Source organism: Corvus brachyrhynchos, unplaced genomic scaffold, assembly GCF_000691975.1.
Source record: "Corvus brachyrhynchos isolate BGI_N302 unplaced genomic scaffold, ASM69197v1 scaffold83, whole genome shotgun sequence".
In the NCBI taxonomy this organism is placed as follows: domain Eukaryota; kingdom Metazoa; phylum Chordata; class Aves; order Passeriformes; family Corvidae; genus Corvus; species Corvus brachyrhynchos.
In genome coordinates this window covers 2804957-2820207 of record NW_008238464.1, presented here as the reverse complement: position 1 = coordinate 2820207, position 15251 = coordinate 2804957, and the positions used below count along the sequence as shown (strand labels likewise).

General features: G+C 42.2%; 1 protein-coding gene across 4 annotated transcripts in view; it reads right to left on the bottom strand.

Moving 5' to 3' along the window:
- Positions 1 to 168: 168 nt before the first annotated feature.
- MAP4K4 (mitogen-activated protein kinase kinase kinase kinase 4) overlaps positions 169 to 15251 on the bottom strand; it is a 167294-nt gene continuing 152211 nt past the window's right edge. For all 4 annotated transcript variants that reach the window (XM_008635822.2, XM_008635819.2, XM_017737010.1 and 1 more), the window contains 7 exons: positions 13489 to 13632; positions 8218 to 8352; positions 5797 to 5897; positions 4984 to 5133; positions 3960 to 4119; positions 1913 to 2052; positions 169 to 1187 (listed from right to left, as the gene is read on the bottom strand). In XM_008635822.2, the coding sequence (XP_008634044.1) occupies positions 1104 to 1187; positions 1913 to 2052; positions 3960 to 4119; positions 4984 to 5133; positions 5797 to 5897; positions 8218 to 8352; positions 13489 to 13632 (914 nt within the window). In that variant the 3' untranslated portion in view covers positions 169 to 1103. The remainder of the gene's footprint in view (positions 1188 to 1912; positions 2053 to 3959; positions 4120 to 4983; positions 5134 to 5796; positions 5898 to 8217; positions 8353 to 13488; positions 13633 to 15251) is intronic.

Genomic DNA, 15251 nt, shown 5'->3' with positions numbered 1-15251 from the left:
TCGCTATGCAATAACAGTCAGAAACCTTTCAATCTGGTAGTTTTGGTATTAAGATTAAATTAGACATTAATGGTTTTCTTCTAAAAACGTATAAACTAAACCACCTCTTTTATTTTATGCATTAAAAACAATGAGGTAGGCACAAAAAATAAACATATGTAGTTTGGATTTTATTTCTCTTTTTTTCTTTTTTTTTCTTTTTTTTTTTAGTTCTGCGAGTGCAGACTGTGGTAAAACTGTTGTTGCACTTCTAGGTTTAAACAAAAATTAAACCTTTAACTGAGGCAGTGCTAATACTGTGACATAACCAAGTTCTGGCCTAACACAGAATCATTATAGAAAATGAATTTTTTTTTTCCTTTTTTTTCTTTTTTTATCATCTGCACATGTTTCAGGCAACACCTGGTACACAGAAAATGACTAAAGTTATTGGCCAGGCCAAAATAAAACTGCAGAAACAAAAAAACCCTAAGAATTCCACCCCAAGCCCCTTCCCACCCTCCCTGTCCCCAAGAAGAAGTTATCCTAGTCACTGTGTCTTTCACATTTTATAAATATTAACTTCTTAAAACCTGCACCTTCCTCTTTGTCCACATATTGTCACATTACAAAAAAGAAATGTCAATTAAATACATTGTTAACATTACTAGACTAGATCTGCCCTCTGTTTCAGCCAGTCTGACTCTCTACACCACTTCTCACCTTCTCTTGCCTGCCTCCTGTCCACTCAACAAACAGCATATTCATGGTAAGCCTGGTTTGGTTTTCTTCCTTTTTTCCCCCTTCTCTGTTTTAACACTAACAAACAGAGTCCTTCAAATCCTAGGAATCCTGGAGCTGAAGGGAAAAGAAGACCTGTAGCTTTCTAGCGTGATCCCAAATCTCAAAGACATTGTAGCACCTGATGGCAATATCTTTACAGCACCAGCTGCGTCGCAGCCTCAGTTGAAAAACATAAAGAAACCTAACACCAGTGATGCCTGCACACACATTTACACAGAGTGCTGCATTCGTGCAGGTCTGTACTCCAGTTGAAAATAATTCCAAGTTATGAAGATCTCAGACTCTGGATGTCAGCAATTCCTCTCCAAATCCCACCGCTTCTACCAGCTCAGAAGTGAAGTCCTGCCAAGGGTCATGAAATAGACTTGACTGCTTCCACCTGACCGCACGGAGGCAAAGAAAACCTGCAAAGAAAAGAGATCAGCAAACTCAACAGGTAGGACAGCACTGGTTCTAATGTGCCTTCACTGTCCCCAGTATTTGCAGTGCAATTGCAGTGCTGGTCTGGGTTGGTGGGGATGGAGTTGATGCTCCTCATGTGGCCTGTGGGTTCAGGGCTCTGCATCTGTGTTAAACAGTGTTGTTAACACACCAGTGTTTTGGCTACTGCTGAACAATACTTCACAGTATCAGGGCTTTCTCTCCAGCTCCCTCACCCCTAAAAGGCAAGAGGGCTGGGATGGGCAAGAGGCTGGAAGGGGACAATGCTGGGACAGTTGACCCAAACTGACCAAATGGATGTCACATAATATAGAGCATCATGTACACCAATAAAGGCTCAGGGAAAGGGAGAGGATAGGAGGGACATTGTGGTGATGACATCTGTCTTCCCAAGAAAGCATTATGTGTGGAAAACATCTGAACATCCACCTGCCCATGGGAGACCATGTATTAACTCTTTACTTTGTGTGGCTTGCACGTACAGCTTTTGCTGGCTTATTAAACTGTCCATATCTCGATCCATGAGTCTTTTTGCCTTCTGACTATTTTCTTTCCCTTCCATGGGAGAGGGGAGAGAGCTTGAGGCTGGCTGGGTGTTTAGCTGCTGGTCAGGGTCAACCCAACCTAAGTACCCAACTGAAGCACACGTTTATCATCTTGGCAACAAACTTGGTGGGAGGGAATGTACCTTGTCATTGCGTTCACATAAGAATTTGAGTCTTTGTGCCCTTTTGTGCATGAACACACCATCCAAGTGTCCAGTTTCCACCGACCGGATTTCGATAGCTTTTTCTCCCCAGCCCATGATCTGGTTAGATCGGATGTATGCTTTGGAGAGAAAACAGCACATTAGCATGGGCAGAGGGCAACAGGAAAAATGGAAAAAGCACAGAATATCCTGATACACTCTAGTTAAAAATTACCTGCATGTGTGTTATTGTAGCTACACACATGTTCAGAGTGCTATTTCTGTCCTCAGAACATGTACCTAAAAAATACCTTTTTTTATTTTAATTTCTTTTGCGTGCTTTCTATGTTATATACTTCTTCCTTGAGCATTTGTAACAAAGGAAACTCTATAACCTTTAATTAAACTGAGGGAACATTGAATTTTTACACAGGCCTCTTCTCCAAGTCTGGGACAAAGAGATGGATTAATTAGGTGTTGACTAGGAGAAAGCAGAAGCCAAGGTTTAAATAGACTAAGCCCATCCACTACAGTGTGTCCCAAGCACCAGCTCTGTGTCTTACATGTTATTTTCCCTCCTTGAAGGAGTTTGTCAGCAAAAACAAAGAATGAGAGGGAAAGGTAAAACTAGAAAAAAATTACCTAGGCTCTCTTAATAGGAGTAATACTTGAAAAACTGATCTCCTTGCAAAAGCCAACTGAAAATCATTCCGTATATCTCTCAAGAGGTTCACATTAAACTCTCAAAGTAGAAATATTATTATTTGACATACTGCATTCCTTTGTGTACAAATAAAGCAACAAATCAAACATTTTTCCTTAGTGTCACAGGGGAACAAGATTAGTAGTAGTGTGAGGAAAACAATCTATTTTTGACAGGAGTAAGAAAATTAAATAAAAAGTATAGTCACCAGCATTATGCAAAGGTATATTCACAAAGCAGTTTGATGGATAGTCTTAGGAATGCTGTCAAAAATAACATATGGGGAACTTAATGAAGACTAAGCTGTTGCCTCTGATTTGCATTCTTAACAGAAAAATAAAAACTACTTCCTAGCCAGAAAAATTTAAAAATACTTAATTTTGCAGTACTTTCCTTTTATATAACATATTCATATTAGTTTTCAGTGAAATTAAACCAAATTATCTACTACAATATAATGTACACCAACAGTGCATATACCATCCTGATGGAAAATTATTTATTTTTAAATATTTCACTAGTGCTAACTGGGCCAAATAGTTTCTAAAAATTGCCAGACAAGATGTTCAAATGGTGTTGGCTGCCTCAGTGCCATTTACTACTTCACAAGCATTCCAATCTCCAAAGGCTCTGGAATTTGCCAGCTGATATATTCTGCTTGCTTTTAGATCTAGTCAAGAGTTAATCAGCACAGGAGTGAACATGCTGTGCATGAAATGTCTTTAAATTTCCTCCTCCATTGTTGTTCCTGCTGCTCAAACAGCTATCAGCAGTCATCTCCCAATATGTGCAGGCATCCCACAGCCCATAAAATACAATGTGCTTGCCCAACAAAAGGAAGGTGTGACCACAGCCCACGCTATGCTCCGCACTGAATTACAGCAGCACAAGCAAGAGGGATTCTGGTGTGTACTTGTGTACTACACTTATTGTTCTCACTCTCAACCTTATTTTGAGCTGGAGAGATGAGTAATCTGAAGGTGAATTAAAGACATCAAATGAGGTACACCTTTTGTTATCTACATGGACTTACCCATAATATTTTATTCCTCTGCCACTTTATATGCCTTTATACTGAAAGGTTTCTACAGCTTTGTGGCTATCTAGCAAAAATTCTGCAGCGGCCTACAGAGGTCATGGTGAGTTTTTCAATCATGAACTCCACAATTTGATTGTTTGGGTTTTGTTCACAAAAACTTCAGCCGAAACAGCTGTTTTCCAGAAATAATACAGCACTGACTTCAGATGCAGAAGCAGCACACTCGATGTTCCCTCCTTCTGCCCATGTGCACAGACTCACACTCCCTAAGAGCACATTGTACATGGCACACCAGAGGCACTTACCAACTGAAGTTGGCATTTCTCCCCACTGCAGAACCACATCCTTGGTTATCCTTCCGTATGTGTTGACGTAAACTCCTTCATCCTCGTAGCAGACCAGTAGCTCCATCCCATCCGTGTTTGGGAGAATGATGATTGCGTGAGGCTGGATACTACTCTGGATCTACAGAGACAGAAAGAGGAAACTTTTGTTTTAATGCTGCAGATCCTGTGCTAGAAGAAAGAAATGAGTGGGTTTTGGTTTTGGCTGACACATCAGGGATTCACAGAATTATAGAATGGATTGGGTTGGAAGGGACCCTAAAGATCATCTAGTCCCAAATTCACTCACTTTAGAAGCACTAGATCTGCTCCCCTCGAGCTAGACACCATACACGGTGACCAAGACCTGTAAACCCTTGAAGCATAAATCCTCTCATCCTAAGGCAGACATCTAAACCAAGGAAAGATTAATTCCTCTGTAGGGGTGCCTATTTCTTTTCATGGGCAGAAAGGGAGCCTGGAGCAAGCACTGCAGATGCAGACCTCAGATCTCTGCACTGCACTGGATAGTGCTTGAGGTGGCCCATCTGACACCTCTGTGTACAATGACCAACAGGAAATCTTGGTAACTAAGGCCACCTGGCCTTAGAACAAAAACCACCACTAAGGCCAACCCTTTTGAAACCCATCAGTGGGCTGTTGTGTCATTTGTGCTGCTGGGCATTTGCAGGGCACTTGGCCATTTACCTGCTACCCCTGGAACAGTCACACTGGTCCACGTCAGATCTGAGTGGGCAACTCCAGACCATAGAGACATACTGACTATGACGTGAGGACTGACAGTGAGGCACAAACCCCATGGCAAATGTGGCCATATCTGCTTAGACCCCTCCATCCAATTTACCACTGCAAACATCCGGCAGTGATCCACAGGGACAGCCAGACACATCAGTCATTTGGGGAAAGGAAGGGGTTGGGGGGGGGAGGGGGTGGTGTGATCCACCAGAAAGAAAGAGAAAAACCCAACCACAGCAGCAGCTCTTACATGTGTTGGTAGGTAAATATCATAGACCGATCCTGAATCCACATCAACAGCATGGAAGCCAGCGCAGGAGCCATAGATCACTTTTAGTCTCTGGCCCTCTTCTACGGTTAGATCCACCAGCAATGGCTTATGTACCAATTCTCCAAATGACTGTGAGACAACCATCAGTGAGATTTACTTTAGTGCTTCGAAAAACAGTGGGGTTTATAAAAATATGCTCGCATGCATACATTGTGGGTTTATTCCTCCACATCCCTCTGGTCCCTAGACACCAGACCCATTAGGCTAACATGTCTCTCATGAATAAGGACAGATTACTCTGCAAACTGCTGCATTTCAATCACCTAAGCTATTTTCTGTCAGGTTTACTTGGCCTGTTTGCTTTTTTAGTAAGAATTGTTCTCCCCAAAGTTCAGGGCAATTCAGCACTCCTGTAGTACTTACTTCTATCTGCACAACCAAGAGTAACTGTCTGTAAATCAGCCTGGCAATTATACCAAGCCAGCTAATTTCATTCTAGCAGCATTCAAAAATAGTCCCATAACAATGCTGAGTATCACTCAGAGCAAACAAAGACTTGTGATATTGTGTCATTATTAGTTTATGCTCGGTTACAATTTAGACCTTTAAGTGTATTGTCTCCTAGAATTAAAAAAAAAAAACCCTCCTAAATTAAAATATAATACAAAGTTTGTGGAGATTTACCAAAGAACTTGGAACATGGCCATGATACAATGTCAGAACATTTTTGTAAAAGGGATAACTGCAAGTGGTTATGGGAAAATCCTACCTATGGCTGAAATATACTGTTACCTTAAAGGCCATAAATTTATGGTATGGCTTTGGTGCCCATGCATAGACTTCCACAGAACTCTTCAATGCAATTACCAAGAACTTGATTCTTTCATATTTTACTGAAATTAAAGAAAACAAAAAATAATTCAGCATAATTACAAAGTCATTCCAGTTACGTCAAGAAAGAAGACAATTTATGTAAGTATGAAGAAATACTGAGAGTTTTAGTAACACTATATTTTAGGATTGCTACTTCTATGAAGTTAAGCTCTTTGATACATTTATGCTACAAAAGTCATTACTCTTATTAGCAACTGACCGTGTCACCATCTTTAGAATTAATTAGTCAGTACACACTTATTTCCACTTATTTTTTTCCACATTGGACAGTGCTTAGTCATCAAGAGAGGAAAATGAATTTTCAGACAGGGACATTCCAATAAAAGAAGGCCGTGACTGTGGAAGAGTCCATTACTGGCAGTTCCAGTCACAGCACTGGCAGTGGTACTTTGAGCTGATGGAGAAACTACCCAGAGGAAAGGAGGAAGAAAAAAAAAATTACAACATAACTCAATTTCAAAAGCAAAAGGCAAGCTTGATAGTGGAGCACTTTCCTTTGTCCCTAAAGTCTGACATAACTCATTTGAGAAAAAGAAAAAAGATTCACAGAAATAATCAGAAATAAAGCATTATTACAATAATGATCCACACTACTGCTTTCTCTTTTAGCTGTGCAGGAAAGCAAGACTACTGAGCTGTAAGTGTTAAGGGACTTGACACTTCTTCAACAGACAAAAAAAATTCTCTCAACCTCCACAGCTGTACTGACTAAAAACAGAGCTTTTGTTCAGTCTTGTCTAGCTTACAAGACTTCCTGGAATTTTTTCACGGAGAAGAGGGGGGTGTTGAACAAAACCACCTCATCTGTGAAAGGGGACATTTGATAATTCTTATTATTTGCTCTGGGTGCTATCTGGGAATTCACCCAAATCTTAAGTTTCAAAAGAGCAATTTCTCATTTAGAGGAGCCAAAAGTTGCCTGAAGCAACTGAGATCCATAAATACCACTTCACCCTGACATCGGAGACCCCTGTTGCATCAAAGAGACAAGGAAGTGATCAGTGCCAGCTGCCTCGGTGACAGCGTCCAGACTGCAAGCCCAACTACTGGCAGAGCTGTCCTTCTTGGGAACTGAAGCGCAGCTGTCAAAGAGGCCTCTCACTACCTGAAAAAGTCTACTGTATTTCTGTGGTTCAGAGGGAAGTTCAGTGCCAGGCTGCAGCCCAGGGTAACAAACCCCTCTTCATCTGGAAGAGAATGCTCTTTGTTTCAGACGCTTCCCTGCTGGAAAGCCTCCTTTCAATAGCTGTTGATGTATTGTTAACAGGCCACTTCATTATGCTGCTGACACCCTGGGGTATGCTTACTGCCATTGTTATTGATTACGCCCCATTAGCAGGTTTTTCCAAGAGCACGAGCATGACAGGAGGAGACTGAGAACAGTTTGATTGCTGCTGCTCCACACCGACTGACACAGCTGGAAAGGAACTGAGCTGGCTCTTGGGAGAAAATCAAATCAGAGGCAACATCCAGTGCCCATTAGGATGCACCATGAAACCGAAGCAGCAGAAAGAGCTCTTGGTTCATATTCCCACCTGCAGGGCAGCAGGCTCACTGTATACTCCGCTGGCTGTGAATGCTACATGTCTTTCACCAGCTTTGGTGGAAGTTTCTATAGCCAAATCCATTTAAATTACTTAAAACCACTCAAAGGGCACCTGTCTAATGAAAACACACTTGATTCTGTAACTGTACTGCAGCAGATCCGAGATGGCATTAGGGAATTTCATGAGCTAAGGGGAATCAATGAATCATCCTGAAGTTAAAGACATGCCTCTGTTCCCAGATACTTCCCCAAAGCTCATCTGCTACCTGGGCTTCCTTTCTCCTCCCACTCTTTTTTTTTCCCCCAGTCTCTAAAATCTAATTAAAGAGAGACTTTTTTCAATCTATTCCAGCATGTAAATTCATCATGGTACAAGATCAGGGAAACCTGTTAGCAAAGAAAACAGTTGCTGGGGACAAGAATCCCTCTATTACCTAAAGGGTCTAATAGACCTGGTGAAATGTTACCAGCCCTCACTGCCCATATCAGCACCCTTCTGGAAGCTGCATCCATTACAGGAAGGAGACAGATGGGATTTGCACACTCTCCAGTTCCCAGCCCATCGTCTCACCACAAAATCCCTCTCATCTTCAATTTAACCCTGTAACTTGCCATCTATTTTGGTGCTTTGCCATCAAGTTCACCCTGAGAAACAGGTAAGACAGCTAGAAATAAAACCGACCGAACTTTAAACCCAATAGCTACATGCACTGCAGTTCCCTTTCTCAGCCATCCTTTGTCCCAACTATTTGATTACTGCATTTGCTACTCACCAACTTTATAGTGCACACAGCCTTCCAAGTCGCCCACCGTTGTCCAGCCCTGTTTCTTTTCTACTTCAGGATCGTTGTGAAGGATTTTATTTCTTAACCATGACAAATAGTAAACTCGCAACTTGTTCTTCTTACCTGGCCACAAAATTAAAACAATGGTTTATCTCCATAGGAAGATACTTGCAAAAAGCCCTACCCAGGCAAACAGAAAGCCCTGCAAAGCAAACCAAAACAACAATGAAGGAGAAAATGCTGCAACCACAGACATCTCCCTTAGCTTTTACATCCATAACAGCTTCACTCCAGACTCCACCCAGACACGCACTTTCCCGATAATCAATGACAGAGACACATGGCAATACTACACGAACATAAATGACAAACTCAAGGGAATAACTCTTCAGCTATCTGGTTCTTAGGACCTAGACAACTTCCACTAGAACAGGAAATTCCCACAACAAAAGCACAAGAGAGTCATGCACTGAGATTAAAAAAAAAAATATATATATATAGCTGAGTCAGAATGGCTCTTTTTGACACAAAACTGTAGGAGAGCAGGAGGATGGAATATGAGACCTGAAACTTCATCTGCTTGCTAAAAGCTGATGACTGCTTTGTCAGCAGCCCTTCCCTTGAACTGCAAGGGTGTAATACTTATCAGACTGCACACAGAAACTGTGAAAGGTGTTTCTTCTCCACAGGTGAGAGAAGCTACCTGCCCAGGCTGCCCTATCTTCAACTGACAATGCATCTGCCACATCATCGAAATACGCCTCAGACTTTTAACTCTTGATAGGAGAAGGCCTCTTTGAATGAATGCAAGGTTCATGACAAACTTTATCAGTGATTCTTTAACAACTAATGGCCTACAAAGCATTTGCTGAACTAGTGAGAAGATAGTCCTAAATGCACATACACAAAGCTTGCATCCTCTTTTCTCCTGCTGCTTTGCTGCTTGAAGCCATTACAGTTCCACAGATGAAGCTGCGGCTGAGGAAGGGAGATCACCCCTGCTTTGACTAGGAGCCATTTAATAAGGCTCCATGAGGTCCTTGTGAAAGGAAAGGAAACAGGAGATGCTCTCAGGGACCCTACTTGTCAGCGGGGTAGCTCCATGCTTGTTCTTCACCAGCCACAATGAAGTGCCATGTGCCTGTCCAGTGTTTCTCAGCTGCTAGAGAAGTCACTGCAGTCACTGCTGGGCTGGCCAAGCGACACTGTACTGGTCTGTGCTGTCGAAAGCCACTTCCTATCAAGATGGTCCACCTGGCAGCCTGCTAGCCAGATCCAGCTATAGAGTTCTGCTAAATGTCTTTAATTTGTCATTTAAGTTTTCACAGGATGCCTGCTGACAGATTAGTTCACAGGTGGCTGCTCAGGGGATACTGGCTGCAGCAGGACATGAGGCCCAGGCATTGAGACCATCCTCCACATTGAGCTGGCTGTGCCGGAGCTGGCACAGACCCCCTACCCTGATGGCAGGGGATCCCCAACAGAGGTAGGCTTGTCAGGAAAAGCATCTGCAGGGGCTGAGGCAGCAACATGGGGAAGCACAGCTTGCAAACAGGCTTCTCCATCGACTCCAGCACCACAAGCCATTGCATTAAAAATACATACAGTCTAAAAGATCTTTTTATGATTACTTGGATGGGAAAGGACAGGAGGAAAAGAAGAGGCAGTTTCAAAGTAAAAAATCTGTTCACTGAGCTTAAATTTAAAGTGGAATTGGAGAGGTGATTGCAAATACTGGATCTGTCACTCAATTTTAAAAGCCCTTCTGTTCTGATGCCATGCAAAGAAATGTGAAGTAACACTGCACCATCTATTGTTTATCTCCATTACAAATGGGACTATAGATTTGGCAGTAAATGATTACCCTGATTTACTTCCTGACTTAAAATTTATTAAGCCATGTTTCATAAAGGGGTAAAGCCCTACCACTCCTGTAGCTTTCTCAAGATTTGGAGGACTAGAGCAGGAAACAGTATTTCCAGAAGTCCCACATGTAACCAAGGAAAGGTCCTTCCATGAAAACACTGCAAATTATAGCCACAAGGGCTCTTTTAAAAACACTGAAAAATAGGAAACATAGTTCATATCAGAAGCTACTGCAGTTCTGGGCAAGGAAGAACTCAGAGGGCTCAGGGTCAGTACAATGTTCCAAATGCTTTTAAAACCATCGTGAGTCCCTGTCCACAAGGAGATAAATTCTGCCTCAGATTTTTCCATGGTTGTAGCTTCCCCAGTAGCTTACTCAAACTCGAAGACTCAGAACAAACAGTACACATGGGAATTTCCCAGCACGCGGCTACATTTTTTCCTTTTGGTTCACATGATGTGCACCAGGGTATTTCTCTCCAACCAGAAATATTTTTCAAAACAACTGAGAAATATCTCAAGTGTGTTCCCATTGTGTTTTGGTGTCTAGACCACAAGGAAAAGTCACAAGACAGGAAATTCCTTTGCCTTTCTGCAGCCTGACATGAAAAGAGTAGGACCAGTTAGTTATATAAACATGGCTATGCATGTATTTCAACAAGTTTTGCTGCTCTTAATGTTCCCATTTGGAGTGCAGAGATCAGATCCTTCTCCTTGTAAAGCTCTACCAGTCAGTTTAAACAGCTCTCAGAAATCTGGTCTTTTTTATCTTTTGCAGGGGTCTAATCATTATGACCATTGAATAAGAAAGAAAACTCTGCTCCAGCCATCAAATGAACTAATCAGACAATGAATTCTATGAGAACTCCCAGGGTGGATTCTCCCACAGACATAGTTTCAAAGGCAAAGTCCTTTTCCCTATATTGAGTTTTTGTTTTTATTGTCACTGTGGTTTTTAATTATTGAGCAGGCAGATTCCAACCAGTTCTTCCACTTTGTCATCTCCTCCTACCTTCCTGGTGCCACCATCAGCCAGCTGGGCTGGCAAAACCCTCAGGGAACCACAACTGGAGCGTGTTCTGTATGCATGTTGCCACTCTCTCCTCCAGCAGTTTTATGACTCTGCACTGTATCATCTCAGCAGAAGAAACCATGTTTTTTGCCTCTCAACAGCATGAACTGAAGAACCAATCAACTACTCTTGCTTTACCTGCAAGGCTTTCTTGTACCATTTCTAGAAGGCTCAGCATCTCAGTATCAAAAGCTTTGTTGTCAAAAAGTTCTGTACTTCAAATATAAATTGGGTCAAGAATTGATATAATGTTTTCAGACTCAAGAGTGTATCTATTAAAACCAAGTTTAGGTGACAATCCTCTTAAAATCCTAGCACACGGCAGCTTCTTCGCACAACGCAGTGACACCTTTCAAACCCTACCACCATCAGCACATCACTTCCCAAAAAACTCAGGGGAACATACAGCTGAGTGCACCACAGTGAGCTGAACAATACTCCCAGCGAAGCTGCAGCAGCGCAGGGACAAAGCTCAGAGGGAGTTCAATAACTAATCTGCCAAAACACACCATTTGCAGAAACATAACTTCATTCCAGCATCCCAATTTTGCCTGGAGTGGTGAAGCAACTCATCACAAATAAAAAGATGCTTAGGGAAGTCCAGCATGAGAGTAAAAAACTGAGATGTGGAGCACAGAAGGCAAAAGCAGGACATAAGGGGAAGCTTGGGCATAACAGCATTACGGTTTCACTGAATATGCTCCCCCAGCCCTGCCTTTCACTGGGCAAGGATGCCTCTTCTGCCTCATACTCCAGTAACCTCCCATAAAACACAGGAGATGGCACAGACACAAAGGCATAGAACAAAGATCAGCTGATTTCTTAAGGGTTAATGTAGCATGTCTCCACAGAGGAAGCAATAGTTTTGAAGGAAACAAAGAAAACGGATGTGTCAGGGTACTCCAGTTGTGACTGACGCAAACATCAATAAACTTAAAACAATTATACACAAGACTGAATCACGGACACTTGTGAATTGTGTAGCATATGTTTCAAACCAACAGATTTTACACAAGTTGGATTATACAATATTTTTGTTTACAAGGTCTGCTATAGTATAAAATCCATCACATGGTGCCTTTCAAACGGCTTATATTTTAACATACAGCACTAGACATCAAAAGGACACACAGCAGGTTGTGTATTTTTAAATGCTGCCTGATTCATCTTTTTCTTTTTATAGATTTTATAGCATAGCTGTATCTGAGAATGCAGCAAGTGACAAACCAACAAAATTCAGTTGTTCCAGACAGAAACAAATCCCATGTTGATGACAGCAGCATGGGCATGGGTCTTTGGATCTGTGGTAACGCATGGCTAATGCATTAAATTCCACTAAATTGTCTACTGTGTGTCCTTTTGAATAAGTGTTGGGAGAGCCAGAGATCTCCTCCAGCAGACTCAGAGAGATTCTGGAGCCTCAACAAAGTTTAGGTGAGTCTGAACAACAGCAAATCCTGTGAGAAACCTCATTTAACAACCTCTCCCAGTCACACACAGCACAGCAAAGACTTATTTCCCAAACAAACCAAAACAAAAGGAAGGTAAATGGCTGAACAACACCAGTGAAGAAAGACTAACAATGCACCACATCAAATTGTCTAACAGCAGGTTAACCTTATGCCATAACTTTCTAGAGTCTAAGAGTCTGCAATCTCAAGCTTCATACAACATATTTCTCATCAGCACACAGAAAACAAACACAAGCATCACCACCACCCTTCATCTCCCATTAATTTGTCATTCCCAAGTTGTACCCAGTGAGAGACCAGGCACCAATCTCCCTTCTTGCTCTCTGGTCATTTCCACACCATGTACACACTGTACTCCTCTCTCTCACACTTTTACTGCGCATCACTCTTACTTCCCTATTTTGCAAGAGCTTTCCCCATTCTACAGATTCTAACGCACAAGAAAAATGTCTTTAAACCCAAGTAGCACACTGTGCTTTGGTTAGAAAGAGGCCAGGTTGAAGGCAATCATGACAGAGGGAAAGAATGCCATTTTCCCAAACTTCACAAAACATTAATTTCCAGCTCTCAAATACTGAACAAGGGAACAAAGCCAGACGTTTCCCCCAACTTGTGCAGCATTTTTAAATGTCACCCCACAGAAGGAAGGACAGGGAGCAACCAGGCATGGGTGTTGTGTGGAAAACGATTCACTTGCAGAAATAAACTGTAGACTCAGAGAGGTGAAATGATGGAAAACCCACTGACTTCAGTCAGGACTTCCCCCTCAATACACAGGCTGCCAAGAAAATCTTTCTGCCATGCCATGCCAGATGGAGGAAAAATATAATGTTCAACAGTTAACTTTACCAGAAATTGTCACCAAGACATTCAGCCCTTCAAGTACATCCATTTGCTGGAATCGTCTTCGATTGATGAGCGGATAAACCTTCCCCTGTCCACTTCTGTCTAGCAGCATCAGACCACTTTCAGTGCCCACCAACAAGTTCACTCCTAGAAAAAACAAAGCCAGAGATCCAAGTTAGTAAGCACCTTTTCCACATATTCTGATGAAGTGATGATTGATACAGCAACTGACTTGTTTCAAGCAGGTCTAACCACTGCTGACTGGGTCTCATTTGCCTGCAGCCTAAAAGCTCTTACAATGCAGAGGCTCTCTACATTACCTGCCCACAGTGACTATTGACACCAAACGGTGTCCAAAAGAGTAAGAGACTGGAAGACCACGGAGAGCTTTCTAGAGCACCAGTTCCCAAACAAAAAGGCATGCTAATGTTGGAGGAGGAGTGAGGCACAAAGTGGTATGCAAGCCTGTGTATTCCAAATACGTATTAGCTGTTGTTAGGGGGGTGGTAGCAGGATGCTTTTGACATGGACATGGCAGTAAAAACAGTTCCCACTGGGAGAAACAGATTGTGGTGCAGCCCTCCTGTAAAAGGATAGGCACTGGGTTTGTTCCCAGCTTCACACCAATCTTTTCCATCTGAATGTTAAAACCAGAGGAACTACAGTAATCTCGTGTTTCCACAGGCTTCTCCTAAAGATCAAGCAAATATAGACGAGAGAAGTCACTAGTCCAGTTTCTTTATACAAAGTTCCAAAGGTCCATTGGAACACTTTCCAAGAGACCATAAAACCTTACTATTTAAAATCAATTACTTTTTTTTTACATCATAGATATATATGAGACTAAGTTTTAAATTCCTATTGTGTTATCACTCTTAAATTTTATAACTATTTATTTGCAATAATATTTAAGTCCAGAAGCTCATAAATTTTGCAGAGACAGTTCAAATACACTACAGGAAATGGAAATCAAACCAAATGTATGACTCACTTTATTAGGCTTCCATGTTGCAATCCCAATATAAAACTTGCCATGCTTTAGCACAATAAAATAATGAAATAAGAAAAGCAAAACTCACACAAGATCATCATAGTTACACTGCTTAATGGTCTTAATCCCTAGTCAGACAATTAACCCCACACACAACTATACTGATGCCAATGGGCCATCTGGGCTGATCCCATAATGAACCTTTTCTGATAGAGCAGGTGTGCCCAGTGTCCAGGTGTGTGTGTGTGTCTCAGTGCAGTCTGCACCTACAGCAGTGACATGCCTTCTTACAGTACTGAAAAAGGGCATTACTGCTCACCTAAACAACACCCTGGATACCAGGCATGGGAGTGGCTTGCAAAAAGGAAGGCCTGACCCAGGGGACACCAAGTGTCTCTGAAAGGGGAGAGAGTATTAGGGGGAAGCAGAGCTGCAGCCAGGAGGAAGTAATGATGGGGGCTGAGCTGCTGATGCTGAAGCACTCTTAAAAGCCTTTAGGTGGATGAGAAAAAAAGATGCAGCCCATAGTGAGTTCAGAAATTATCACGCATCTCTCCATTTTCCTCTCTCTAGCCTTCTCAGTAAGAAAACTTTAGAGGTCCCAGCAGCCTCAAGGCATTTTTTGCTTGGATTTACTCTTCTGTTACTTCTCCTGGGAGGCCTGTCACCCTCCAGGCTCTCCTTTAGCTGCTGACACCTCCTTCATCCCTCTGCTGCCCACCTCTTGCCTCCGCATCCCCCACATGGTTTGCACTAATCACAGAATCACTGGGTT